Source organism: Calidris pugnax, unplaced genomic scaffold (genome assembly GCF_001431845.1).
Source record: "Calidris pugnax isolate Ruff unplaced genomic scaffold, ASM143184v1 scaffold134, whole genome shotgun sequence".
Lineage (NCBI taxonomy): Eukaryota > Metazoa > Chordata > Aves > Charadriiformes > Scolopacidae > Calidris > Calidris pugnax.
Genome location: NW_015090873.1, coordinates 398,328 through 425,924, shown reverse-complemented (window position 1 = coordinate 425,924; position 27,597 = coordinate 398,328). Strand labels below are relative to the sequence as shown.

Here is a 27,597-nt window from a genome sequence, read left to right as displayed (position 1 = left end):
TGGCTGGGGAATGCCAGCCTGCTGCAAGGTACAGTGCCAGTCTTGCTTTAAAAATAAAGAAAATAAAAAAAGAAAAATAGAGAATAAATAGGTCTTAACATTGACATTCAAGAACGTGCCATTGCTGCTGTGTGCATCCTGCTGGGCAGTGCCATTAATTTAGAATTAGAGCGATGCAATGAAAGATGAGGCATTTTCTTGTGCTGGGTTACAGTACAAAGGCAGATCCTGGTATATATGAAATACTCCCGGTGAAATAGCGGGACTTGCAAAATAGCTGCAATCCCAGCTGCCCCCGCTGTCTAGTATGGGAGACAAAAAGAGAAATTCAGGTTAAGAAATAGACAGACAACAAGATATCGCTTCTCCGTTACAACCCTCGCCTCTCTGCCTGTCTGCCCCGTCCTGCCAACTCACTGCTCGGGTCTGCTCTGCTCTGTGGTGCCACGCTCCCTCCAGCAGCTCGGGGGCTGTGTCTCCATGTGTGTCCCCATCTGTCCCCAACTCTGGTGCCCTTCCTCTTGGCTCAGCTGGGGGATGGCACGGGGAGGGTGCCCTGAGCAAGGTGTTGGGTCCTGCCCTGCGGCTGTCAGGGAGCTATTGCCTTTCTCTGCTCCAATTCCAGTGACACCAGCAAAACCCAAGAGGCTTCAGCTCTCAGGGTTGGTGAAACCAGCTTGGTGGGAAGCTCTACTGCAAAGCAAACCAGCTGGACCCTGCTGGGACCATCAGGGCTGGCAGAGGCCCCCACACCAGTGCAACCTTTGTTTAGTAATCAAATTGAGAAACTCCTGGTCTGACTTCAGCCTGGGTGAGCTTAACAATGCCTTTGCTTCAGAGTGAAACATGTCTGTTTTGGTACCTCACAGGAGACAGGAACCAAAGCAACACAACTATTCCCCCACTGCAGGGTTTGGCCTCCAGCTTTGCCAGCCCCAGCCCAGTCAGTGAAAAGCTGTTCCCTCCTCTCCTTCTAACGAGCGATGGAGCAACCCCGTGAGACCAGAGGCTTTTGTACGTGAGTGAGCCCAATATTGTTAGCTTTTGCTGTGTAGATGAGTTAAATTAAGGTTCCTGCAGTGTAGGATCTGTTAGTGCATAAAGGTAAGGAGACAATAGACAGAGACGAACAAATCCTATCATAAAATGAAAAATATTTAGGCTAAAAATACCTGTGCTGTGTGGCCTGGGCCCCACTCTTCAGTTGCTGGGAAGGTTGGACACGGGTGAACTGGCTCATGTGGGCAAGGAGCTGGAAGCTCCCAGTGCTGCCTGAGCTGGTGCTGGTGCAGGAGCACCCACCACTCCAGGGACATGGCCCAAATGAGGGGCAGAGACTCAGCCCTGAGGCTTTTATTTCATTCTTAGGCAAAAAAGCGCTCAGCTCCACCTGTTGCAGCTTCAGGTGGCTACTGGGGGTATGCAGTGCTCGTTAGGAGAGCCTGGGCAGCCTTTGATAAGCCAGCTCTACATTTTAGGGCAAGAGGAGAGGAGGACTGATGCAAACTTCTCCTCTACCTCAAGCTGTGCTGCTGAGCTGATGCTGTTGGGGGTGAAAGGCAGGAGGTCACCAAAGTGGGCAGCGTGAAGAGGAGCCTGCAGCTTTTGGACCCTGCGAGGGGGATAAAGCGAGCTCCAGGTGCCAGCGCCCCGAGAGCCCCCCGCCAAGCACTCCCTGTGCTGGGAGGGAACAGAGCAAACCAGACTTGGGGTTAGGTTCATAAAAATGTAGATTATAAAAGACTGAAAAGGGGGAAGAGTGCCAAGTCCTGCTCCCGCGGTGCTGTAGCACACAGTAGGTTCATAAAAATGTAGATTCTAAAAGACTGAAAAAGGGGAAGAGTGCCAAGTCCTGCTCCTGCGGTGCTGTAGCACATGGGTGAGTAGCTCAGTGCTGGGTTGTTTATGGAAGTGGGCACCTGGGGCTGGCGGAGGCAGAAATCCCAGCACGTGGTGTATTTCACTAAGTCCAGCTCAGCTCCTTTTATCTTCCTGAGCTAAAATTCACCTGTACAACTGCTGGGGCTGACACTACCCCCAGGCTGGTGTCCCTCAGGCTGGAGCCGCAGCACCAGCCCTTCCCTTTTCACACCCATTGCAGGAAAGTCCAACAAAAAGCCACTTGGGCAATCTGGGCTCATCTGGCCTCTCCTGGGAATTGCCTTTTCCCAGCAGATATTGAGAAAGAGCATGGCCAAGGAGCCAACTCCCGCTGACGTAAAAGGGAACTCTGTGTCTAGTGAGGGATTAGCCCCTGCGCTCCGGATACAGGATAAATTCGGGAGCAGCAGGGTCTGTTTGGTAACGTGTGTCACCAGGGAGCCATTAGCCCCCACAAGACACATTATGCGCAGGATCACGGAGAATTTAACTCTAAAGGATGTGGAAGCATCTGAGTTGCTCTGTTATTAAGGTAATTTGGGGATAATTAAAAAAGCCTGGCATCAATTTGTCAAATCTCATTTCGTGAATTAATTTCACCCAGAACAAACCTATTTAGGGATTCTCAGCCCATTCATCCCCCCACCCCAGGCCACGTGTGAGCTCTGGAGATGCCGTCTCGGCGTCCTCCCGTGGTACCCTTTCCTGGAGGGGCAGAGGCCAACCCCGTGCAGTGGCACTGCCACCACAAGCGCCCCATCACCCGGACACGCTGGAGAAATATGGGGAATATGCTCTAATTTTGAAGCCCCTGTCTTCTGTGTTGCCTGGATACCAATCACCAGACCTTTGAAGGAGGGTTTATTTTTGTTCCCAGGGACTGGAAATGTACTTGTCCCTCCCACAGACCAGGTTCCTCTCTTTTGCCCTAAATATCCTCTGGCATACTAATGACAAGCCTCGGTGCCTTACTGCCACGTTGGAAGTGCTGAGGAAATATGATGTACACAGGTAAAACACGCTCTCCTACTATTTAATCATATTTATGGGTGCTGTTCAGCGTAGCGTGCCTTTCTGGCTGCTTCCATTAACCTGGCTAACCTTCCTGCTGCCGGGACAGTCACCCAGCCATCCCTTACTGCTGCTTCTCCGAGTGTGACAGACACTTGTGGGGACACGTTCCTGTACAACAAACACCTGAACCACGCTAAGCCAAGCCCCAGGGCCCTGAGGTAAGTGCATCAGTGTTTCTAACTGCTGGGACTTTGCTGGCCGTCGTGCAAAGGGTAGTGATTTTTGCCTTAAAATATTAGTGCCTGCGGTCCTATTATTCCACCAGTACATCACCATTCTTTCAATAAAACCCCCTAAAAAAATATAGAGAAGGGCTTAGCTGCAAGGAAAAGCTTGGAAATGGTATCACTGACCACCCTGCACAGGAAAGAAACTGCTCTGGACACCTTGTGGCTGTTCAACCACTGCCACCACATGCCACAGGGCTCAGAGCTGGCATCATGGCATCCAGCCCCTCGCTGTCCCCAGGGGTCCTGCTGCTTTTCCAGCACAAGGAGCTGCCAGACACCTCGGCGTGAGCTGGGCTGGTCTGTGGGTGACTCTGGCAAACACAAACTGGCCATGCCCAGCCCCCTGGGCCTCCACTGGCAGCACGGCCACCACATTTCTAGTGCCAGGTTGCAAAAGGGACATCCCTCTCCTGGCTGCACTCCTCTGGGGACAGCCTCCTGCCAGGCCAGTGGGGAACTGTGGGGCTGGGGGCTCTGGTCTCCTCAGAGGAGAACTGGGGGAAGCGGGTGGTGGACCAGGTCCATCACAAACTCAGCCTCAAGCCACGGGATACCCATGTCCCCTTCCAGCAGTGCGTGGGGTGGGGTCGGGAGCACCAAACACCATTTTCAGCTGCTGGGCAGGCTTCCTCCAGCCAGACCTAACGGGTACTGGTGGGAAAAGACATCATCTTCAAAGTGCATAAAAGTATATAAACACAGAGCACCCGCCTGCCAAGTCTTTTTGCTGACAGAATCCAATTGTTTGGGACTGGGAGTTTCTTTTATCTGAATGACCTGGCTTAGTAGATGCTTCCTCTCCATCTTTCAGATGAATGTGGCTCATTAGGGCCAACGCAAGACCCGTCAGGGTGAGGAGAGCTGTGCACTGAGCATCGGGCAGGTCGCCCAGCTCCTCCTGGCACGGGCTCAGCTGGGACCGAGCGCGCCCACGCTGCTGGCACAGCCCCGGGGCTGCCCCAACCCAGACACTGACCTTCAGGCTGCACTGTGGGAAGCATGTAGCCATCCGAAGGCAGATGCTCCTGAGAAATCTCAGCTGCCAACTCCCTGCAGGTTAGCTACCAAAAACCCCCTGGACATCGGGGGGTGTTCTGTGTCCCCAGCACCAGCCGTGCCTGCCTGCGACAGCCGAGTGGCCACAAAGAGCATCTCAGCTTTCCTGACCTGGCTTCTAGCCCTGACTTTTTTTTCAATTCATAAGGAGATAAACATGAAAAGAAAATGGCTCAGATCCTAAATAATACACAAAATATGCAGCAGCAGCAGCAGCAAACACATTTCACAGTTTGTTGTTATTGTAATTCATTTTCTCTCGTTCCCGCTGGTGCCCTGCTCTCTGTGGGACCGTGTCTGTGGATGGCAATTCCTACTGTGTGTGTTCAAAGCCGCTTTTTAACTTTGTAAACACAGTCATTTATTTTAAACTAATCTTGAAATTAATAGTTCCATGTAAAGAGAACAACTGGCTATACTATAATATTTTTTTCTCTGAATGAGAGAATCATTGAAGTAGCTGGAACTAATGGATTGAGTCAAATATACGTGTAAAGAGAACAACTGGCTATACTATAATAAGATTTTTTCTCTGAATAAGAGAATCATTGAAGTAGCTGGAACTAGTGGATTAAGTCAAATATACATACATGACCCTTTTCATATGTTAAATTTACCTTTATGGAGAAAGAGTTGGTGAAGGGTTATTGGTTTCCTTCGGTGGTTCTATGTGGCAAGGTGCACATATATATATAATTTATATTTAAATCCTATACCACTTCATTTTGTAAACAGCAGCTACGAAGTGATTAGTGCTCTCTAGGCCTGGCTATAAGATGGTCATTGAGTTTCATGAGGAGCAGCTTTCAGTGGTCCCCGTTAGTCTTGCTCTGTAACACCTCGGCCACAGCATCCCAGTGGGCAAATTGAAACCAGCTCTATCTGTAGGTACCATTTTCCTCATTATTCAGCTGATACCAGCTCTGGGACATTACAGAAAGAGGCTGTGTGGTATTTACCTCCTCGGCTGATGGAGGGACCTTCCCACCTGGTCCTATACAGACCCAACAGCCTTGAATTCCATGACCTTGGCCTGAAATCTGCCTATTCTGAATGAGACTGACTCCTTGCTCCATATTGTGGCCCACAAGTTCAGTGTGCCAAACCCCAGCCCAGGCAGTCGGGAGCCTGTGGGGACCACTGCGCCTGGTGGTCTTGTAGTCCATACATGGAATATTTTGAATGTAAGCCTGGAGGACAACTGAAATGTGAAAATCACTGGGCCTTGTGCTCATGACTCATCTATAATCCCTTTTTAGAAGTGCCCTGGAGTCAATGCCCATTAATTGCTTCGTGCCAGCGTGACTGGTTAATGTACCGAGTGAGGTCTTTTCTCAAGCTCTGCTATAAATCTTTTTCAGTGAAGGCCACGTAGGAGGGTCAGCTTGTTTTTTCTAGTGGCCTTGTTTAAGCTCAGGAGAGCTACGGGCCTCATGGACCTGAGACTGAGCCGGGAAACGCACCAGTCTATCATCACCAGCAACTGCCACCAGAAAGCCCTCGTAGGACGGCTGAGAGGTCCTAAAAGAGCTTCCCTTGGCCAGAGGACTCCGCCTGCCCCTCCTGTCCCTGCAGCAAAGCCCTCCCTTTGTATCTCACGCTGCTTTGCCGAGGCAGCAGCCTTCGGCCTCGCAAGGACTCGCATCCATAATTCATGGGCCCCAGACATCTGGCTGGGAGTGCAGAGCGCTGCCAGCTGAGCCGTGCCGGCGGATTTTTGGAGGTAATTGCTCTGTCCCTTTCTGTCTCTGCACGGCCACGCTCCCGGGGGCTCAGGGCTCCTATCTCACCTCTTCTACGACACCCTCCTCAAACTCTTTGCCAGGGTGGCTGCAGGCACTGGATACCATACCTTTGAAGCTTTTTTCCATTATGTATGTGTTCTGACGTCTATCCATCCCACAAGCACCTGCATAAAAATGATATATAATGGAAAACAAATAAATATTTATGTAAATTGGATCGCTTTGACTACTGAGCAGCACATATTCTTCCCTCTAAATTGTACATCAAGGCCCTCATTTAGGGAGGCTCTTAAGCACATCCTCAGCTGTAGGCACGCACTCAGCTTCTGTGGGGATTCTGTCCACGCCGAAAATTATGCAATGCTTAAGAGCTTCCCGGGAAGGGAGGGCTTTCCTGAAGCAGGGTGCTGCTCATTACCAAGAACAGCTATCCGTCAGGAGAACAGGGAAAAAAAAAAAAAGCAAAAAGCATCTGTTGATACCTTCATTATTGAAACACTAGGTTGGGTTAGTAAAAGAAGCCTAAAACATAATCCTTTCAAATTTGAGTCTGTGGGTTACGTTCCATTATTCCGTGGCTAATTTTAGGCTGTGTTTCTTTCATGGATGGTATGTTATTTAATTCACAGTCTTAGATTCTAAGGTGTGTGCAATCTTTCTAAATTAACTTACATGGCTTGGCTTATGAATTTGCACAGTTCAGTAACTGATGTGGTGACAGTCCCTCAGTGGCCACAGGGGTCTGGAAATGTAGCACCTGAGAGCAAAGATTTCTGTCTTATGCGACTCCATAAGAACTTGCTGCTCCTTATCGGGGCCAACACAAAAGGGGATGGGAACTTCTTCTGTTTTCACTACTGCAAATTATCCCAGATATCAATCAAAAGGAAAATCTAATGTAAGTCTCTAAATCTGTTTAACTATAGGGTCTGATATTTTTTTATTGACTAGCAAAATCAACACAAATTTGGTTACTGAGAAAGAAATGTCTTTGTGGCTAATGGGATTCCCAATCAAATAAGTAAGTTCTGCTGGTAAAAGAGCCCTGCAAACAGCATGTCCCAGAGGTCTCCTGGCTATTTGTCCTTTGGTCTCTACAGAAAAAGCTGTCACTGACACTGGCAATGCTGAACCAGTCCCTTCTCCACAGCAGCCTTGCCTTTTCGCTAAATAAGGAAAAAAATCACTACATTGGACAGTAAATGTGTTAGTGGCACATCAAAGACAAACCCCTTTGCTCTGATTCTCAGCACGTCCATCCCTAAGCACAAGAAAAGGGCTGGGGGTGTACCCGATGGGCTCTTCCCCTTCTGGCCCAGAGTGACACCCCCCCAAACCATTTGGGAACCTTCTGCTGAGCCTGCAATAGACACGTAATGCACCAGCAGCACTGGAAGAGTCTCTGGCATCAGAAGACTGGGATGAATAATTTTGCTTAGGACCATAATCTAGTATTCCCCAGTAACTTTAAAATATTGACCAGCCATGTCAGAGTTAGAGACAAAGCAAGCAGCAAAAAACACAGGAGTGACCCTGTAGGACAGTGTCCTCATAACTGCTGGAGATTGATGAGAAGGTTAGAATAAGGACCATGAAGAATAAATGACATCAAACCAGTTCTGCTGGTAAAAGAGCCCTGCAAACAGCGTGTCCCAGAGGGCTCCTGGCTATTTGTCCTTCCATGTCCTTTGGTCTCTACAGAAAAAGCTGTCACTGACACTGGCAATGCTGAACCAGTCCCTTCTCCACAGCAGCCTTGCCTTTTCGCTAAATAAGGAAAAAAATCACTACATTGGACAGTAAATGTGTTAGTGGCACATCAAAGACAAACCCCTTTGCTCTGATTCTCAGCACGTCCATCCCTAAGCACAAGAAAAGGGCTGGGGGTGTACCCGATGGGCTCTTCCCCTTCTGGCCCAGAGTGACACCCCCCCAAACCATTTGAGAACCTTCTGCTGAGCCTGCAATAGACACGTAATGCACCAGCAGCACTGGAAGAGTCTCTGGCATCAGAAGACTGGGATGAATAATTTGCTTAGGACCATAATCTAGCCTTCCCCAGTAACTTTAAAATATTGACCAGCCATGTCAGAGTTAGAGACAAAGCAAGCAGCAAAAAACACAGGAGTGACCCTGTAGGACAGTGTCCTCATAACTGCTGGAGATTGATGAGAAGGTTAGCATAAGGACCATGAAGAATAAGTGACATCAAACCAGAGGTTACCCAGCTGTGCTCACTGCACAGTCCATCCTTGTACAAGAACGTTGCATCTGTTCTGAGCATCCTCATCAGATCTTTACAGAAATGTTCCCATTGCCACTGTGACGTCCTGAGGGAAGGCTGGAGCCTTGGGGCTGCTGGGAGGATGCAGCAATATCAACCCGCACTTTCGGAGGCGAAGAACTCCACCTTCTGAGCACATCCTGTTAGCTCAGCTCCGTGTCGGCTCCTGCCAGTCCTACTGGAAATGTCAGGCGTGACTGGAAGGGCTTCTGCAGCAGCAGAGATGCCTGTGCCAGCTCTGAGTAACCCCAAACTCGCTGTGAGACCCTCCCGGAGCATATCAACCCGCACTTTCGGAGGCGAAGAACTCCACCTTCTGAGCACATCCTGTTAGCTCAGCTCCGTGTCGGCTCCTGCCAGTCCTACTGGAAATGTCAGGCGTGACTGGAAGGGCTTCTGCAGCAGCAGAGATGCCTGTGCCAGCTCTGAGTAAGCCCAAACTCGCTGTGAGACCCTCCTGGAGCACAGGCTGTCGTATTCACACAGGGACTGTCCGCATCAACCTGACTTCTGGTTCCAAGTCGGGTGATGGGCACTCCTTGTCCACACTGAGCTGCAAAACAGCCCATCGTCCAGCTTCAGCTCAGTTCCTGCTTCCTCCAGGGCAGGTGGAGAAAACTGAGAATCCCTCTGATGGGAGGATGGCCAAGAAAAGGTGGGATACACCTGCCAGGGCTTGACGCTGCGTTGGGAGGGCTACACAGCCCCTCAAAACCCTTCCCAACCTGTTCCCCTTCCCAACCTTTAGTCTTCTTTTATGTCTGTTACAATTCTGTGGGGTTTACGACCCATTGTTGTGTATTCATTGCATTCCTCAGGAGATTGAAATGAATGACCGATAAATTATTTCTGAAACTGCTAAAGTAGTTAATGTGGAAAAGGCCTAAACAGGTCAGGGACCTGCACTTCAGGGAAGTCTGGGTTTAAGTTTGAAGCAAAATTGTCTGCTGGGGTGAAATCACGGTCTCGGCTGGAAATATTTTTCCACACCTCTTGGCTTTGAGAAAAATGCCAAGTCAGCTCTGAATCAAACTTTGTGGCTTTGGTCCTCTGGAATAACTCCAGCTTCGAGTCACTCAAGAGGTGCTGCAAATCACAGTTTAGTCTCTGCACTGAGGACTGCTGTTAAAAAAACATTACAGATAAAACCATTTCTGTCTGCAGCCTGCTGTGCCCAGCACTCAAGCTAATGAGCGTAACAACCTGTTCTGAACTCAGTAGGTGGTTTAGGACTTTTGGCTTGCTTGGAACAGGAGCTGGAAGCTGGACTCTGCAATTGCTTAATGCAGACTGGACCAGAGCGAGTGAGATTAGTCACAGGGCAACCAATTCCAGCTCTGCAACAAGAGACAGCAAATAGAAAATGCAAAGACAAGCCATTCCTTGAAAACAGCAGGAGTAGGCTGCATTGAGCAGGGAGTGACACACAGTGAAGGTGACAAAGCCACCTCTTCTTGGCACCACAGAGTCCCCAAACCCTGATGTCTCTACCAGACGTCCATGAGAATTACTTGTGCACGGTTAGAATCTGAAACGTGCCCATCACTAGACTCCAACTCCATTTAACAGACACGATTACCTCCCTGACAAACTGGGACTTGAAGCCCACAAGCAAACGTGGCAACAGCAAAATTACAGGCTTTGTTCTGCTCCTTGCATTTCCCAGCTGGGAAGAAAACAAACCTGGCAACTGAACTCCTGCAAAACTGAGGCAAAATTCCTGCAGTCTGGTAAGATCCACAGGGTATGTAAGTACAGTGCATATACATATGCATACTTATATATATAATATATGCACATAGACATGCATTCATATATGTAAGACCCATGTTTTTCTACACAACTCCTTCCTGCCAGGCTCAAGGAGAGCCCGTTTGGTATCAGAAGGAACGTACACATTGACTTAGAGAGGAGCTACACCATGTTTTTCTACACAACTCCTTCCTGCCAGACTCAAGGAGAGCCCGTTTGGTATCAGAGGGAATGTACACATTGAGAAGTTACATTGAGTCCTGAATTAAGACTGAATAATTTTTCTTAGCCTCATGTACAGCAAACAGCCCTTGGCCACCAGCCCCACGCTCTTCCCAGGAATTTTCTTAGCCTCATGTACAGCAAACAGCCCCTGGCCACCAGCCCCACGCTCTTCCCAGGAGCTGGTGCTGGGTCAGGTGGATTCCCTCTCCTGGTTCCTTGCCACGTTTGCTCCATCTCCTCGATCTGGGCTGCTGTGGCAGTGTGTAGGACACACATCTGAAATATGGTCTCTGGTGGGCTTTGAAATGGACTACTCCTTTGGCCCTGAGCCCCCTTGGTGTGAACAGCCCTTCCTCTGCTCCCTCAAGGAACAACTTTCTTCCTTTCCAAATAAAATGTCTCAGGAATGACTCCTGGCTCAGCGAAGGCCAATGATGCAAACTGTGAGCAATCAATCAAAAGGTGTTCTCCGAAGCTGTGAAAGTGCAGCCTGGTAGAGCGAGGAGAGCAAAGAGGGGTTAATTAAAGCACTCACGTGCCTGTTACCTGTGGGGTTGCCTTTGTGAGATGATACACAAGCAGAGCAGATGGTCTTTCCAGCAAGCATTCTGTTGATCCTCTTTTAGACACAGGTCTAGAGATACATTGCTTGGAAGCGAGGAGCTGTGGTGCCAAGCACACGGAAAAAGGCATGATACCAGCAACCAGCTGAGCAGCAGCTCTCTGCTTCTGCTGGAAACAGTCTCCTGCCTTCTCCTGAGTCAGGCAGCATCTTCTCCTTGGGAGCAGCTGCTTCTCCTGCTCTCCCTGAGCTGTCAGATCCAAGGGGAGTCTAACCCTGCATCCAGTGTGGTATCAAGAAGCAAGGTGTTCCTTGATAGAAGAGCCCCTGGATGCTTACATCCAGTCTGAGCACAGCCATGACCCTCAAAAGTGATGGCACGTGCATTTCCAAATACTAGAGGTCCCAAATACTGGGACAGGTCTGGACAGTATCCAACTTTGAGCACAGTATTTGCTCAGAAATGCATTTTGCAGTTAAAAAAATTAAGAAAACTCCTTATGATTGCAAGTTTTAGAAGATGAGTTAATTTTCACATGGATATTCTTACAACTTCCTTTCCTCCACTTATAATTTATATTTATGACACTTGTGATTTCTAACAAGCCTACAGACATTTTTGAGAGCCTGATGCTCATGTGGTTGGTCCAAAAAGCCTGTCCTTTGGGTCCCTGCCTCAGCCAGAGTCGTCGCTGGCTGAAGAACCAGGGAGGTGACCAGAAGAGTTGAGCATTTTCCATCCGTTCCAAATGTCTCTTCAATTTCCCTTGAAGTCCTCTGCCCTGCCTCCAGCTCACTTACACATCTGCTCTCTATAATATTTCACAGCAGAGGAGTTGTCCACCGCTATTTTAACTATTTTTAACTGAATCCAGGCATGGAAAATACTTGGCTGCAATTCCAATGTGTGAGCTAAGGCATCTGTGCCATAAAAGCTGAGGCTCATAGTGAGATGAGAAGGTGATACACATCCTACCTCTTTGGTATTTCCATGCAAGATCTCCTTTGTGACCTTATTAGGCTTCACTTATATTTTATGTTTACAATTCAATATTAAAGTCTTTTGCTTTGTTCTGAAATTTGGGCATGTAAGCACAGCTTTTATTGCACAAAAGTAATCACATGAAATGAAAACATTTTACAGTTTCGTGTAAAAACGGCCTTGATCTGAGCAAGAATTTGACATTATGAAAGTTAGCATAAGCAAGCATTAATTTTGGTTCTGAAAGGGAAGGTAAAAACCTCTCATTGTTATCAATTAGTGTGAAAAAGACATTTTGAAAGAAACAAAGGAAAAAAAGAAAAAGAAGAGAGAATCTGGGATGCAAAATGCCATGGAAAAAATTGTGACTGTTTTGCTGGAGACCACTTAATTAAAGTATTTATCACTTCTACATCATTCTTACTGCAAAGGCATTTAGCATCGCTTCTGCTGGCAAAATAAAATGCATGAGTGCAGGACAAATGTGGCACAGGGGGAGTTCAGGGCACCGCAAGAAAAAAAAACAGATAAAGCTAGTGAGCAAAGCAGTAAAATGGTAAAAGGAAAATTAACTTGATTTGAGGAGCATTTGGAAATCCTCACCACCCCCAGCTCCCCACGTTAGGCACAGATAAACACAACGGCGGTTCTGCAGCTTATTATACAGAAGAAAACATTAATGGCTGATAATGATGGAAAAGGTTTTGCATTGAAGCTTGACAGGTTTGTGATTTTCCTGATGCAGGGAAGACCAAAAGAGCAGTGACAGGATGTGATGCCTGGTGCTGTCCTATATTAATTCCTTTGCCATGTCAGCTCTGAGACAGTTGACCTTAAAAACCCTGTAATACCACTTAATACTGCACTTCACCCCATGCTGCAAATTTTCAGTAAGATATTAGTAAGCCCAGTAAAGGAAAGGGCAAATGCTTTCTGCCACTGACAAGATAGGAAAACAAATGGCATCCAAAGCACTAAATCTGGATAGGTTTAGAGATAAGAGCTGCTAAAAACCCTGTTAAAACTGAAGCCAGGGAGAATAAACTCGGAAAGGGCAATTAAACTTCTCTCTTGGCTTGTTTGCACTGGCTAGTTGTTCAAAATTGCCTGAAAAATGGCCACTGTGTGATTAACTGGGAGATAACAGGGTGTATCACACACTCAGGCGCCTGCCAGAGTTTTATCAAGATGCCAGTATTTAGTGCTAAACTTTATAAGGCATGAAAGAAAAACAAAAATCCCAAATTTGAATTTTTAATGTTCTAAGTTAGTCCTTAAAAAAACATTTACAGAGCAGATGATAGTGATTCAACTGAGCAACCTGGGAAGGGGGACTAGAACGAATATTGACTCTGCTTTCCCAATCTGCGGTTTGTGGTAAAGGAAACAATTTTCAATTCTCCATCTTTCACCACTGGCAATTCTGACTGTGAAATAAAGACAACACCAATATTCTTCATTATTGTTAATGCCTTTATGAAAGGCTGATTTGGATTTGGAATTGCTCTAAAGTCTACTAAAGTGATTAAATTGTTTAAAAATTACTGACCTAGTTCATTCAGATAGCTGTAGGGTCTCCAGTCTGCAGTTTCTCTGTCAAGGATTTTGTTACTGAGCTGTTCAAAAAGTATGATAATGGGTTAATGCTGAAATAAACAGACAGTTCCCACCCAAGACTTCAGCCCAATGATGTCACGAATAAAAATGGGAGATGACTATTACCTTGGCCTCACCATTTGGGTTCTTTATCTGTATGATAAAGATACAGTTGTTCACTAGCATTAGGGAAAATCACAAAGGAGAGTCACTTCACCAAGCAAACGAAGGGATTTTCCAAGCATGCTAGAAAATACTGGATTTCCCTCAGTAACCAGTAATCACGACTGGAACGCCCGTGTACAGGGAGTGACATGCTGGCAGTTGCAAATTAACTAATGAAGATGGATGGATCAAAACCATCAAAACAACTAATGAAGATGGATGGATCAAAACCATCGACACAAGCATGCAGACAGGAGCTGTTGGGAATGAAGGGGGTTTGCTGATACTTCTATGTATTTAGTTAAAAGAGATGTGACACAGGAGCTGTTGGGAATGAAGGGGGTTTGCTTTCTACGTATTTAGTTAAAAGAGATGTGACAACTACAGGATTTCTCTCAATTCAAGGAAAATAACGTTGGCAATAAGGAAGCATAAAGCCCCATCCAGGGCCGCCATCCAGATGCTGCTGTTGGAAAAACACCTCTTGTGGGGTGGCAGCTGGGACCCTCTGTGCCCAGTGCGGCCAGAGAGGGGTGGTGGGGAAGGGGCTACAGCATTAAGCACATGTGTCAATGTGCTCCTCATTCTTCTGCTCTTTGTAGCAGCATCACTCAAGTCCAGAGAAGCTGTTGGGGCTACAGCATTAAGCACACGTGTCAACGTGCTCCTCATTCTTCTGCTCTTTGTAGCAGCATCACTCAAGTCCAGAGAAGCTGTGGATGCCCCATCCTTGGAAACATTCAAGGTCAGGTTGGACGGGGCTCTGAGCAACCTGATCTAGTTGCAGATGTCCCTGCTCAGTGCAGGGGGGTTGGACTAGGTGGCCTTTGAAGGTCCCTTCCCACCCAAACTATTTTAATTAGGTGAGTCCCAGCAAGGAGGGTCTATGAATCACTGTAGTTGCTAAAGCTGCTGAGCTTTCCACCTGGGTGTTTTTCCCTTGAAAGCCACACCTGCTGAAAGTACAGCTGGTCCTGACAAAGTGTCAGTTCAAGAGCAAATCCCAACCCCGTTTCTTAAAAAGTAAAGTTATCATTGCTCTCCTGTGTCTGCTTCCAAACTGGAAAGCCTCCTGCCTTTGTATCAGAGGGTTCAGCTCTGCTATTTTACTGTATTTACAAGAAAATGCTTAACAATAAAAGAGGTTAAAATTAAAATATTCAAAATTATGAAAACATTTCATTTTTCCTGATCTTTCATTAATTTTTCCTTAGCTTTCATAATGGTTTTTAAGACCTGCAACCAAAAAAAAAAACCCACTAATGTGTTGAAGTTTACTGGGATACAGAATCCCAGCTGGCACCCAGCACCTACAGCCAGACCCCAAAGGTATTGCCACCTACCTTTGTAGTCCTATTGACCAGCCTCTGGTGCCACAGCCACCCCACTTCTGGGGTGCAGCAGCCCCACGTTGTCCCTGTGTCTGCAGAGCAGCTGCTGTCCCCAGACACTGCGGGTGGCTTTGCAGGAAGCCCAGAATCTGGGTTTTGTCCTGCACATAGGACTTCCTTGGTGTCCCACAGAGCTCCTGGTAAGAGCTGGTGGTGCGTGGCCACCTCAGGGAAGGGGGACATGGCCCTCTGCTCTCAGGACATGTAGTCCCACACGTCTGCTGAGTGAGTGGTCACAAATACGTTTAGGTTGTGCTTTCAGCTCAGGAGCCCAGCAAAGGGTGAGGTGCCCTGGGCAGGGTGCTGGGCAAAGAGACACCATGGCCCAAACCCTGCTTTGGAGAGATTTCCTTAAAAGGAACAGCCAGATGGGGAGGGATAGAAGGGTTGTCCCAGGCTGTAGTCAGGGACACTGCTTTGTGCCGTGTCACACGGACAAAATCTCAAGGGCAGGGCAGTCACCAAGCTAAAAGGTTCAGCTGGTTGGATCTGCTCCCCGTGACCTGCAAGGAATCACCATGTCACGGGAGGTGGAGGAATACAGAGGAAGGAGAAATGCTGGGCCAAGAGGAGGAGATGGGGCTGGGAAGCCGTGCAGCTCCTCTGCCCCTTGGTTTAGGCAGTGACCACCCTGGGGAGGGCTTAGGGTCAGGAAATCTCCTCTGGCAAAAATTCCTCTCTAAATAGGGCAGCAGGGAGCAGCAGAGCCCTCCCAGCCAGGCAGAGGTTCCTCTGCCAGCGTCCCCAGAGCTGGGTCACTGAGCAGAAAGCTGCAGAGCTCTGCAGCCTCTCCCTTATCTCCAGGGAAAGCATCTGCAGATCCAGAAGCACCACATTTAGAACAACTACACTATATATTACAAACTGCACATTGACATGTAGAAGCTTTTATCTGATGGCAGAAACTGGGCTTCATTTGGAGGAAGATTTGTAAAAGCCAGAGGCGAAGCCTTGCCCTCATTGAGTGGATCCTGCTGATTGAATCCCATTGATTCAGGATGCAGAAAGTTGCCTGATACGTTTTGACACCAACTGTAACCTCCCCTGGCTTAAACACAGACAGAGGAGAAACCACAGTGCAAGCACAGCACAGGGACAGGAGACAGCACAGATAGAAAAGGCTGTGCACACCCACAAACACACACACACACACACACGCAAACACATTGGGTCTCTCGACAAGCAACTGCACAGTATTTTTAGAGCTATTCAGCTGAAGCTTTTACACAAATAGGTTTCATCATTTGCAAAGCACGTAACCGTGCTCCAAATGGGCTGACATCCAGACTGGAAGAAAGATTCAGGACACACAATGGTGTGACTTCACCAACCACACACACAGGGATATGCACGTGTGTGTGTGTGTATAGATATATATATACATCTGTATGTAAGTATACTCACAGACACACACAGAGACAGACTAATGCACATTGGGATTGAAAGCAGCCCATTCCAAATCCACCTGAAAGCCTGGCTCTGGCTGAAAGGGACCCTGCTGCAGAGCCACCAGCACTGACCTTGAAAGAGGCATTAATTCGGGCGGTTCTGTGCCCTGCACTGTGCAGGAAGCGAAGCCAGATGATCACAACGGTCCCTGGTGGCCCCACAGTCCATGAATCTCACATCAGGCAGCACCAGCAGCGCACACACCCACAAACACACACACACACACACACGCAAACACATTGGGTCTCTCGACAAGCAACTGCACAGTATTTTTAGAGCTATTCAGCTGAAGCTTTTACACAAATAGGTTTCATCATTTGCAAAGCACGTAACCGTGCTCCAAATGGGCTGACATCCAGACTGGAAGAAAGATTCAGGACACACAATGGTGTGACTTCACCAACCACACACACAGGGATATGCACGTGTGTGTGTGTGTATAGATATATATATACATCTGTATGTAAGTATACTCACAGACACACACAGAGACAGACTAATGCACATTGGGATTGAAAGCAGCCCATTCCAAATCCACCTGAAAGCCTGGCTCTGGCTGAAAGGGACCCTGCTGCAGAGCCACCAGCACTGACCTTGAAAGAGGCATTAATTCGGGCGGTTCTGTGCCCTGCACTGTGCAGGAAGCGAAGCCAGATGATCACAACGGTCCCTGGTGGCCCCACAGTCCATGAATCTCACATCAGGCAGCACCAGCAGCGCAGTGATAGCTCTATCTACTGCCTCGTCCTGTTCCTTCTCCTTTTCTGTCTCTCTATATTCCCACTAAGGGAACACGTGTCATCAGCTCATTAGGCACCTTTGCACCAGCCACTCTCCTCAAGGACATGCCCAGAGCAGGGAGAAAGTTGATAAAGCTGGTTCCCTGCAATATTTCTGGAGCAATCATTGCCCGAGAGCAGCAGCTGTGACAGCACATCCTTGCTCCTGGCACGGGCTGTGCATCTGGGGTCCCCCAGTTGACCACCTCTTTATCATCCAGCAGCTCCTGGTTCTTCCCCAAATCCAGGAACAGAAACCCTGCCAGCAGGGACACGGTAGGGAGGGATGGGGCAGTCAGAGCACACAAGAGATGAAAAGCAGATGGGTTTTTAGTGTGGTCCCAGAGGAAGCAGCTGACGCTGCTGGCCCCACACTCAGCCCCTGAAAATCAGCACAGCCCCTCTAAGGGCACTGGTGGCTTTCATCAGTGGAGCCCACAGCTTTTTTCTTCATTTCAAAACTTGCAGCAATAACACCAATTGCTGATTTTTTTCAATCCAGCTGTACCACTTAGATCACATTTATTAAAGCCTTTGAGTTGCTATTAAAAGCTGTGTTTTTGCAGGATTTATAAGTCAGCTCACAAACCTAAAATTTGGCATGAAGAGCTAGGGGCTAGAACTGATTATTTTTTTTTCTTAAATGAAATGATTTGGGGACATTTCTAAGTTTTTCAGAATGTAGTAATTATGAAGAAATGTGATTATAGCTGTCTCTTTGTGCTGCTATCATTTCTTAACACACTATAATTTGTTAACTTTTTTTTTTTTTAAGATAGACGATACTTCAATTTTTAGTGTGAAGCAAAATTGCTTTTTCTGGAGGAAAAAATACTTCATAGTAAATGTGTCCACTAAATTCCTAGCGTGTAATTGTAGCAATTTGGTTAAAAATACCTCATATCTGGCAACTCTTCCTTTAAGATCAAGGAGATACAGGCATGAGTAAAGCAAAGTAATTACCTGCCCACCTGAAAGAGCGGGGTAGATCCCAGTGCAAGCTGATCACCCAGGTGCCATTTGTCAATGCTCAGGTTTCCTAAGGAGCCCGGGGTGATCAGGGAAGTCAGTGCTGGCAGGAATTCCATCATACCTCTGTCCTCTGAGACAGCAATTCTTAAGAGTTTTGCCATTACCTTCTCCAATTACTCACTTCAGGCTTCCATGGTCCAAGCGGGTGTTTCTCAGGTTGAGGTGGCCATCCCGAGTGCTCTGCAGTGATTCTGTATTTGCAGTATTCCTTTTTCTTGGGCAAGTTTTTGTCAAAGGTACTTTAACGATGCTTTCTGTGGTTGAATTCCTTTTTATTAACTGGGTGGCATCCAGTCAGGCCATTTCCAGCAACCTCTGTTTTGCAGGTTCTAATTTTATGCAAAGTCTTTGGTAGAATTCAGAACTTCCTTAAATAGATGTGAAGCTGCTGGCTTTAAAAATTCAGCACAGCTAATAGCAATTGCTTCTAACGATGTCTGTAGAAACCAGCAACACCTGGGCTCTAGCTGTGATGCTGCTCTCCCTTGGTAGGGAGTGAGGGTGGAATTAAGAGCTTTGCAAAAGAGCGAGGTGAGAATCTTCCATTTGCTCATGGCATACAAGCGCAGCAGCCTCATGCTTTATAAAGAGTATTTTTCACACTCTTTTGGAGACTTTTGTAAAAGGGAGACGTATTCCTACACAACTCAAAACCTCAAATACGGAGCTGGCATTGAAGCACCGAGAGTGGTTCTGTGAATGGTCCCACTGAACTCCCTCTGAGCAAATTAGAACTTCAGGGTCTGAAAATCTGGTCTCTAACGCGAGCGATGAGAGCTCTGGTGAGGACACAGGTGCGGAGGTAAGTGTGCATCTCTAGTTATCTGCTTCAGAAAATTGTGCAGTAATCCTGTGGCAGAGTTTCACTTGAGTTCACGGACAATGCTCCTTGATAACTTGCGGCATCGTCATTATTTGCTGCTGCACATGTCATAAGAGTAAAGGCAAAACCTACTTGTAGGAGCTAATATGGAAAAGTCAAACTTTGGCTTTCTGCCTCCTCCTTACCCCTGGAGAGCAATTCTCCTGGTCCTTGCACAGAGACACAGCTCACCCCTTCCACCTCCTGCTGGCTTTAGGCACACGGACTGGAAGGGCTCAGATCGCCGAGTCCAGCCGCCTTTTACTGCAAACACCCAGCCATATAATCACTTAGATAGCTGATCAGGCTCCATTTTAACAGTAATCAGATTTCTTTGTCCCATTAGGCTTACTGGGAAGCTATTCCAAAATCTCACTGATCTGATGTTAGAAATCTAATTTCCAGCTTCGATGCATTCATGGCCAGTTCATCCTCATTTGTTATTGTGCCAGCTCTGTCATCTAACTTAAATAGCTCTTCTCCCTCCTAGTGTTTACCTCGTTGTATTTATAGATGGCAATCATACTCCCTCTCAGCATTCATTTTGCTGGATAAAAGAAGCCAAGCCTTTTTTTAGGCTCTTCTCATATGCTCCCCCTTATCCTCCCACTTGCTTTTTGCCTGCATGTGTTCCACTCTGCGCACTCCCATGGCACAACTAACCAGTCCTGTGTACACCAGGAGGATTTTAATGCCTTCACACCTACTTGTATGCAGTGTTCCCTCTCCCCCCTCCTTGTTTTTTTTTTTTTTTTTTTTACCTTCAGGACACACGTAGGGTCCTGAGACGTGGCCAAATGTCTGTCTGGCAGAGGGGAAACGAGGAGGTGAGCCTGGTCCTAGAATTGATGGGGGAGGGCTTGGCACTGCTCCCTTTCTGTGCAGACAGACCTGTCGCACAAACTACGGTCCTCAGTGCCACGCTGGACCTTCTGGCTTCTGCTTCAGCCATCCCTGCCCACTTTGCTTCCCTAGTGAAGCAGTAGGAAAATGGATATGGGAGGAAACAGGGAAGGTAATACAGAGTGAAGAGAACACAAAGGGAAGAGGAGAGAGAAGGCAAAATAAGACATAGAGAGAGAAGAGGACGAGAGGGGCAGGGGGAGCACACAAGAGACAAAGCCTCAAACCAGAGCAGGGCTGCATCTCCCCATGGCCCTGGCTTTGTACCTTTGCCCAAGCTGTCTCTCTGGGAGAAGTGATAGAGAAATGGCTCCAGTCCATGGCCTCAAGGCAGGATCTCCTTTGAGCACAGGGAGGAGAACAGCCAGGGCTCTGGCTCAGCAGTTCAGAGATGCCTCTGCTGTTTTTTTTTTTTTCATTCTGCATCTGTGCTGGTTCCTTTGTGACCCCAGCTGGCACTATAAAGAAATGAATCCTCCAAGTACAACTTGTGCACATTTCCCTGCAGGAGGAGGGAATGGCACCAGACAAACTGATTTGGAAATGAAACTCGTTAAGGCAGCCATTAGGGGCTTTATATGCTCTTTTGTCTTACTTGGCTGGAGAACCGCATAGACAGAAGCAGCATATTTTTGGCCATCCTCAGCTATTCAGTACTGCAAAGCATTCTCATGAATAAGTAAGATAGTGGGAGATCTAAAGGACAAGTCAGGGCATATATTCTGATTAAGTGCCCCAAAAATACCAGATCCATTGTTTTTTCTCTTTCGAGCACCAGGACGCCCTGCTGACCGACCACTGATAGCCAGTGCTGCAGCAAGGCAAGAGGCTTCCAGGCTAGTCCAAATGCAGCTCTTGAATTTGAAACATTTTTGGCAGCTTCATATTTGAAGTAGCTTTGTGACAAGATGGCACTGCAGGCTAGGAAATCAAGATAGGTGCTTGCTTTGACCTTTTCTGAATTAATTTAAATTACCGCAACAGGATTAGTGGTCCAGACCCATACTCATGGTGCTCATCCTGAGTTTGACATTACGAGCATTTGCACTTTCAATTTGGGGAGCAAAAATGCACTATGCAAGGGGACCGTATTTACACATCTGTCTAAACTTTTGTTTGAGAAATCTCTGGTGCCAGCCCTTTTATTACATTATAATGAGATTTTCTTTTAATAGCCAAGAAATTACTTACAGCAGCACATGTAGAAATATTTTCGCGTAGCCTGTCTCGTAGAACAGGCTCTTTTTTGCATTAATCTTAGTCTTATGGCTTTCCAGTTAGCAGAGCTATGTTTGGATTAAGACAACACAGCCTGCATCATTTTTAAAGCTGACAGCCTTGATGAAATCAATTGCATTTCCTTTTGCCTCTGCTCCCTACCCTTTGCCCTACCTTGGCTGATGGAGGCTCTAAAGGAAGAGCCGTCTCACCATTTACCATTTCTAGATCTATTGCTAAAGTGGTGAATTGAGTAATAGTGTAGCCCGTGAATGGTCCTAGGGAATCACTAGCAACGTGGGATAAGTAAGATACTCCTGGATGCTCGAGCAATACTGTCTGAAGAGCTCTGCTGGAGAGCCATAAGTAACAGCAGAGCTCTCAGAACGCCCCTGGACCAGGACAGTGCTCAGAAGCACCCTGGATACCTGCCCGCATCTATTTGCTTGTCTGTGTCAGCAGGAAATTTGTGTGTCTCCTGAGCTGGGAAACAATGATATAGCAAAGTTAGATTACTGACTTAATGCTTCATTGATTTACTTCTGTTATATTAATGGATAATTACAATTATCTAGTTATTTATCTTTTCTGAGAAGCAAACATACCTTATAGTGGCTAAGACACCGAGGCTTATTGACCCAGACAGGCATGTGCTGAAACTCCAGTTACCACACACAGATTATGAAGACAGACACAGGGAAAAACAGACCTTTTTTGTGTCTGTCAGAGCTACAATGTCAGGAACTGCTATGCTGGACTTTTAAATAATGCTGGCAGACAACGGGATCCAACAGGCATTGCTTTGGTTCATTTCCTTGAACTGATAAGAACATGGCTACGGTGCGGCAGGGTAATATCTACCTTACTGGAGCTGTTTCCATCCACATTACTGGTAAAGAAGCGTGAAGTCACACCACATGAGAGAGTGTGGTAGCTTGGATTGGAAAAGCAATGTACACTGCCGCTACCTTGAGATATATCTGGGAAGAAAACAAGTCATCACAAAATACTTCGGAAGCCATAATGATTCTTAAGATACTGAAAACATGATAGAGACAATCTAATTTAGAAAACTTCATTAAAGCGCTGGGTGTTACAAAACATCTCCTGATAAAATCTATCCTGCACTATCATAGCATGAAGCTCTTGACTATTAGCATTAAGTATAAGATAAAAAAGCAAAATATTTAATTAGTACAATGTTATCTTTTCAAAGATCTTAAAAAAAATAATTCCTGACAGTCCGGCTGCTTCACAGATAAGGGAAGAAATGCAAAATTCAGGAGATGGATGGTCTGTGGCAGTTTCTTCCTTAAACACGTGTAAGAGCTACTGATGAGAACAACCCTTGTGGTTATCAAACAATTATTAAAACTCTTTTTGTTACAAAGAAGGTAGTTAATGTTAGAAATCAAGGTGTTATCACTGTACCAAGGAGTCCAGAACATTTTACATAACTTTTTGGTGCAAAGGCTTAGAAAAAAAGAAAGCTGCAGCACTGAAAGGCAAACTTGGGCAGTCACATTGTTACTCTTAGAGACGCTTTATCTATTTCCTCACTTTACCTTATGAACACATTTACCAAACAAAATAATTTACCAAGAAAGGCATCATATTTATGCTGGCAGTTCTAATGAAAACATCAATCCCAATCTGGTTCCAGCTTAATAACAAATTGATAAATATTTCAAAGCGCCATCAGAAGAAAGGATGAAAAATTTAAACGGAAGCAGCAGCATTTAAACAGCCACACCCTGTAAGAAGTAAATGCACGGGTTAGTTTTAATAAACCACAGGCTTAAATTCTAGGCAGAAAGGTTAGTTTTAGGAAACACTTTCACATGGAAAGGGTAATGAAGTACTAGGCTGGCTGCTTGTCCCCACCACTGGAGATCTTTGATGAAGGGTGGCAGCAGATGGGTGAGGAGGGACAGGGACCCAGCTGTGGGAGAGGGTCCCCTGTTACCATCAGCCACCTCTCCTTGCCCTCTGCATTCCTGTGAACATGCACTTTGCTTTACTGACATCTTGTGGAGATCTAGATTTAGCTTAATTTACTGCTAAATATGCTGTTTGAAGGAAGTGTTTTATCTGCAGGGTGTCTGTGAGAGCGGCGCGGTGGCACACAGCTGAGAGGAGACAGCACAGGCACATGCCTCTCTGACCCGGCCTTTATTTTCTGCTGGAACACGCAGAGCAATATTTAAGGTCAGCTGTATTTTGTAGCCTTTTAGCCCTAGCTGTTTTCAGAGGTTATTGCTAACGCAGTGTCTCAGATCAGGATGGGATTCCAGAATTAAAAGTCTTTGTGTTTAACTCCCTTCAGCCGGGCACTGCGCCGCTCAGCAGCCAGGACTTTGCCATCTCCCCTAACTATAACTTGGTGATATGTGCAATAGAATTAACAAGAAACAGGTACCTTTTGGGGGCTGAAAATGAGAAGTGGGGCTGCCACCCAAACACGGCCATCAGTGTACGCCCATGGCAAACACAGCTGCTCTCACACAGCCCTGGACCAGTTCCCCAGGGGCACAGAGCTCACCCATCCTCCTCACAACCCGCCGTCCCAGTTAAATATAGACACTTGAATCCGTGTCTTTCTGCTTTGTAGGTGAGTGTTGATGGCTGAGTCACACCAGCTCTGCCTCCCCCCTTCCCTTATCTGTCCTGCCCTCGCTCAGCTGCGGGGAGAAGGACCGGCTGGGAGGAGAAGAGCCACGGTCCCTGCCTTTGCTGCCAGATAAGAGGGCTCATCCCGACCTCACTGCAATCCAGCCGACACATTACAACTTCACACCCAGCTTATCTGGCCCTAGCTTGTTTCGTGCACCCGAAATGAGCTGCTGGAAAAGTCTAACAGGCTGCCCTACTACTTAGCCCAGTGCTGCATTAATGGATCTGAGCTCATACACCAGCCTGCATCACCAAAAATCTTTCCCTCCTTCGTTGCAGGCAGCACCATACACTCAGAATTCCTCCTTCTACACAGTTCCATTTGGTCGATATTTAAGTACCCACCCAGGCTGATTTACCTTGATAGCACAGTCCATTTTCTACACATTTATTCATGAAGCTCTTACAACTGCTGGCTGGAAATACATCAAATTCAAATCTAATGCTATCCCAGCTGAAAAAAAAAATAAACCACAACCCGCACAAAACCCTCTCTTTCCAAAGGTGAGAATTTAATTCTGCTCTGAACAGTAAGCAGAGACTTAAATGCCTAAAAGAAAAGGAATTATTTAAATGAAAACAAAATAGAAAAAAAACCCCAAAGGTTATGTTAATGTTAACATGGGGAGATCAGCCCTGTGAAGGGATCCATCATGGCAGAGTCCTGCCGTGAGCCCCTCAAGCCTGAGGCTGTGCTCCAGGGGAAGACACATGAGGTCTGGATGAAGGCCAGGACACTCTATCACTTGAAAGACCGAGCTTCTGCTCTGAGCCAGGGCTGGGGGGGACACAAAGAGCATGGGTCCCCATCCCACAGCAGCAGCAGGACAGTGGAGTGTGGAAAGTGGGCACATGGCCAACCGTGATAAAGGGAAAAAGCAAGCACTCTGCAGTGAATACAGACCCAGATATGGCAAGCTGCAAAATGGAACTGTTTTCTTCTTTTTGTGTGGGACCCAGATATGGCAAGCTGCAAAATGGAACGGTTTTCTTCTTCTTCTTTTCGTGCGACTCTTCTCCACCCATGCAGAAGTGTCAGTGGGGTGGCTGAAGACTCCAAGCAGGAAGGTTCACTCTGTCACCTCCCACCACACATCATCTGCAGATCATTTCTGTAAATGTCACGTCTAGGCTGCAGGATCCGTGATGCTGTACTTGCATCGAGCTTTGCTTAGGTTTTGGCTCTCAGCGCAGGATTCACCCGTAGCAGAAAGTTTGTTAAGACCTTGTTAAGACCTCAAGCTTCACGTCAGCCCATAACCAAGTCTTTGTGAAAGTCCTGAAAAGAATCTCTGCTGTTCCCCAGTGCTACCACATAGCTCTCCCTTCTCTCCCCATCTCTTTGAATGAAACAACCTGCGCTTCAAACTCTTTTGTTGGATGCGATGCACCGTTCTCATGCTGGGGAGCACAATTTTTATTTCAAGCTTATTTAGGAAAGTCTGCTCTCAAATCCATGTGCTGTGGTTAAGCTCTCCCAGCATGGCTGGTTTTCTTCCCCACTGGCTGCTGGGCAAAGTGTGTGTTTTGCTGCCACATCCTTCATCCACAAACGCAAAAGAGTCTAAGGGCTGCCCAGGGGGTTCCCCTGCCTTATAATCTCTCTCACACATATGCAGGGATTATCAGCATCAGAAGAGCTGAAGACGTAAAGACCAAAAACATCCTCCAGAAATAAATTAATGTGCTGGAAGAATTTACTGCCTCCAGGAGCAGATGTGACTCTGTTCAGAAACAACGACAACACCACCCTAACAAGAGTAAACAAGTAAAGCAACAACAGTGGTGATTCAGGTTAGCCATCATAGGGCTGGATACTGCAGTCATGGTGCAGGTGGAATTCCTGCCCAAGTCCATGGGTTTAAACCAGATTATATTAATTAGACAGGTACTTCAGCACAGTATTCTGCCCCAAAGATGCAAACAAGACTCCAGGTGAAAGCTGAAATCCCTGTTACCTCTATGTAATATTGCTGCTGTCCTTCAGCGTCTGCTGCAACGCACAAATGCACACAGGCACTTAGACACACACATGTTGTTCTTGCCATCCAGCCACGCTGAGCCCCTGTTTCTTATCTGTGATCTTGTCTCAGGACCCATCTCCCCATTTTCTGCTGGGGAAGGTGCATGTCAGCACCTTTTGCTGCCTCTCTGCTCTATGGAAGGGAAAGGATGAAAACAGCATCGGTAAGGCCAAGCCTGGGAAGGCTACTGGTGGGTGGAAAGTTTCAGTGGGAGAACATACTGGAGGACAGTCAGAATTTGGAAAGAAGCTTTCAGAAGCCCTTGTCCAGAATCTGTAAATGCCTTTTTAAAACAAAGACCAAAACTTGAAACAATGCTGATACCTGCAGACAATTTATAATGAGATGAAGATGGAGCAGCATGATTTCTAACTTACTGGTCTTCCCCCGCAAGCTCAGATAGCAGAGCTTTTCAAGGCAGGAAGAAAACTGTTTTTGTGACCTCCAGCAAGATATGGCTGACCCCACTCAGCACCAGCTTCCTGAGTCATAAAATTTATATTACTACAAGGACTGCACAAATAAAAGAAAAAAGAAAGAAAAGGGCCAGTGTCTGCATCCCCATCACTGATTGAAATGAATGGGAAGGAAATATCCAGTTTCTTTCTAGAGAAACCCCTACAACATCACTGACCTGGTGCTGTGCGGGACTGTAAGGACCTGATACTTCAGGTTTTTTACAAATGGAGCTGACAGAGAGCAGCAAAGCCACAGGGGCAAGAATTGAATTCACTGTCATTGCCCAAGGACCAGAGGAGGTCCCAGGTCCAATGCAGCTGAAGGACGTATCCAGGAATTCAGCCATACCCAAAGTAGTTTTTTTCCTCAAGTACCTAAGCACCATGTGGTGTCAGGAGCTCTGGGATAGGCTGCACCTGAAAGGCATGTGAGGAACATTGTATGAGGAGATGCAATACCCCCAAAGACATAATCTGCTTTACAGTCCTGGACTACCAACGTCCTCAGACATAATGAATTTCTCTCTGTGGCTAGAGGAGGAAAGTCATCTGTCTACGTTAACTTCGAAGGATCAGAGTATCCTTTCTTAGCATTAGCCTTTTCTTGGACTTCTTGCAGAGTGTCAGACTGGGATCCCATCAGGTCCATTGGGAAGTCTCCGTTCATGGTAAAATATGAAGAAAAAACAACTGGGGGATTTTTGTTCCCTTATCAGAAAGGAGAAGCTCAATTACTCCAGTCAGGAACTCCCAACCTCAGCAATATTCCTCTCCTTATTTTCAAATTTGCAAGTTTATTTGCAAATTTGCAAGCCTCTTAAGCAGGCTGGGTTACACATACATTAACGAGAAAAGCACAGAAGTAAATGAGGTGTAGCAGGCTCTGTAAATAAATGGATAAAGTGCCAGCGTGAAAGAAATGGATCGCTGAAAAGTTCAGAACATTTTTCCCTGCCAGCAGCTGTGATCTGCTCTCTTGGAACTTGGAGCCTCGCTGCTGCTGAGATGGGCCACAGTTGTCTTTCACATGTTCATGGTCTGGCTCTTCAAATGATGTCGAAGTGACAAATTTCAGGCCAAATTGTGCTGGCAACCAGCCAAGGACCCAACGAGCCCTCTCTGGCAACATTTTCATACATTTCTTACCCAAATGGGCAGCTTAAGCAAGAGCTTGTGCAAAGCTAAAATTAAAAAAAAAAAAAAAAAAAAGGCAGCGGGAGGAGGTCCAAGGCTGATTTTTTTCCCCTTATCATGTA

General features: G+C 46.7%; 1 protein-coding gene and 1 long non-coding RNA gene across 5 annotated transcripts in view; one reads left to right on the top strand and one right to left on the bottom strand.

Moving 5' to 3' along the window:
- MEGF11 (multiple EGF-like-domains 11) overlaps window positions 1–27,597 on the bottom strand; it is a 291,887-nt gene that overhangs the window by 3,534 nt on the left and 260,756 nt on the right. The window contains exons 22-24 of the mRNA XM_014946132.1: window positions 22,048–22,166; window positions 13,341–13,407; window positions 6,094–6,150 (exon numbers count right to left, since the gene is read on the bottom strand). Of these exons, the coding sequence (XP_014801618.1) occupies window positions 6,094–6,150; window positions 13,341–13,407; window positions 22,048–22,166 (243 nt within the window). The remainder of the gene's footprint in view (window positions 1–6,093; window positions 6,151–13,340; window positions 13,408–22,047; window positions 22,167–27,597) is intronic.
- On the top strand, window positions 301–4,726 carry LOC106890363. Of its 4 annotated transcripts, none has more exons than XR_001412505.1 (5): window positions 301–811; window positions 911–1,014; window positions 2,759–2,892; window positions 3,002–3,113; window positions 3,997–4,726. It is a non-coding gene; the product is annotated as an uncharacterized LOC106890363 (long non-coding RNA). The 4 variants fall into 4 exon arrangements; XR_001412507.1 differs by having other exon boundaries at window positions 911–1,018; XR_001412504.1 differs by having other exon boundaries at window positions 301–1,014.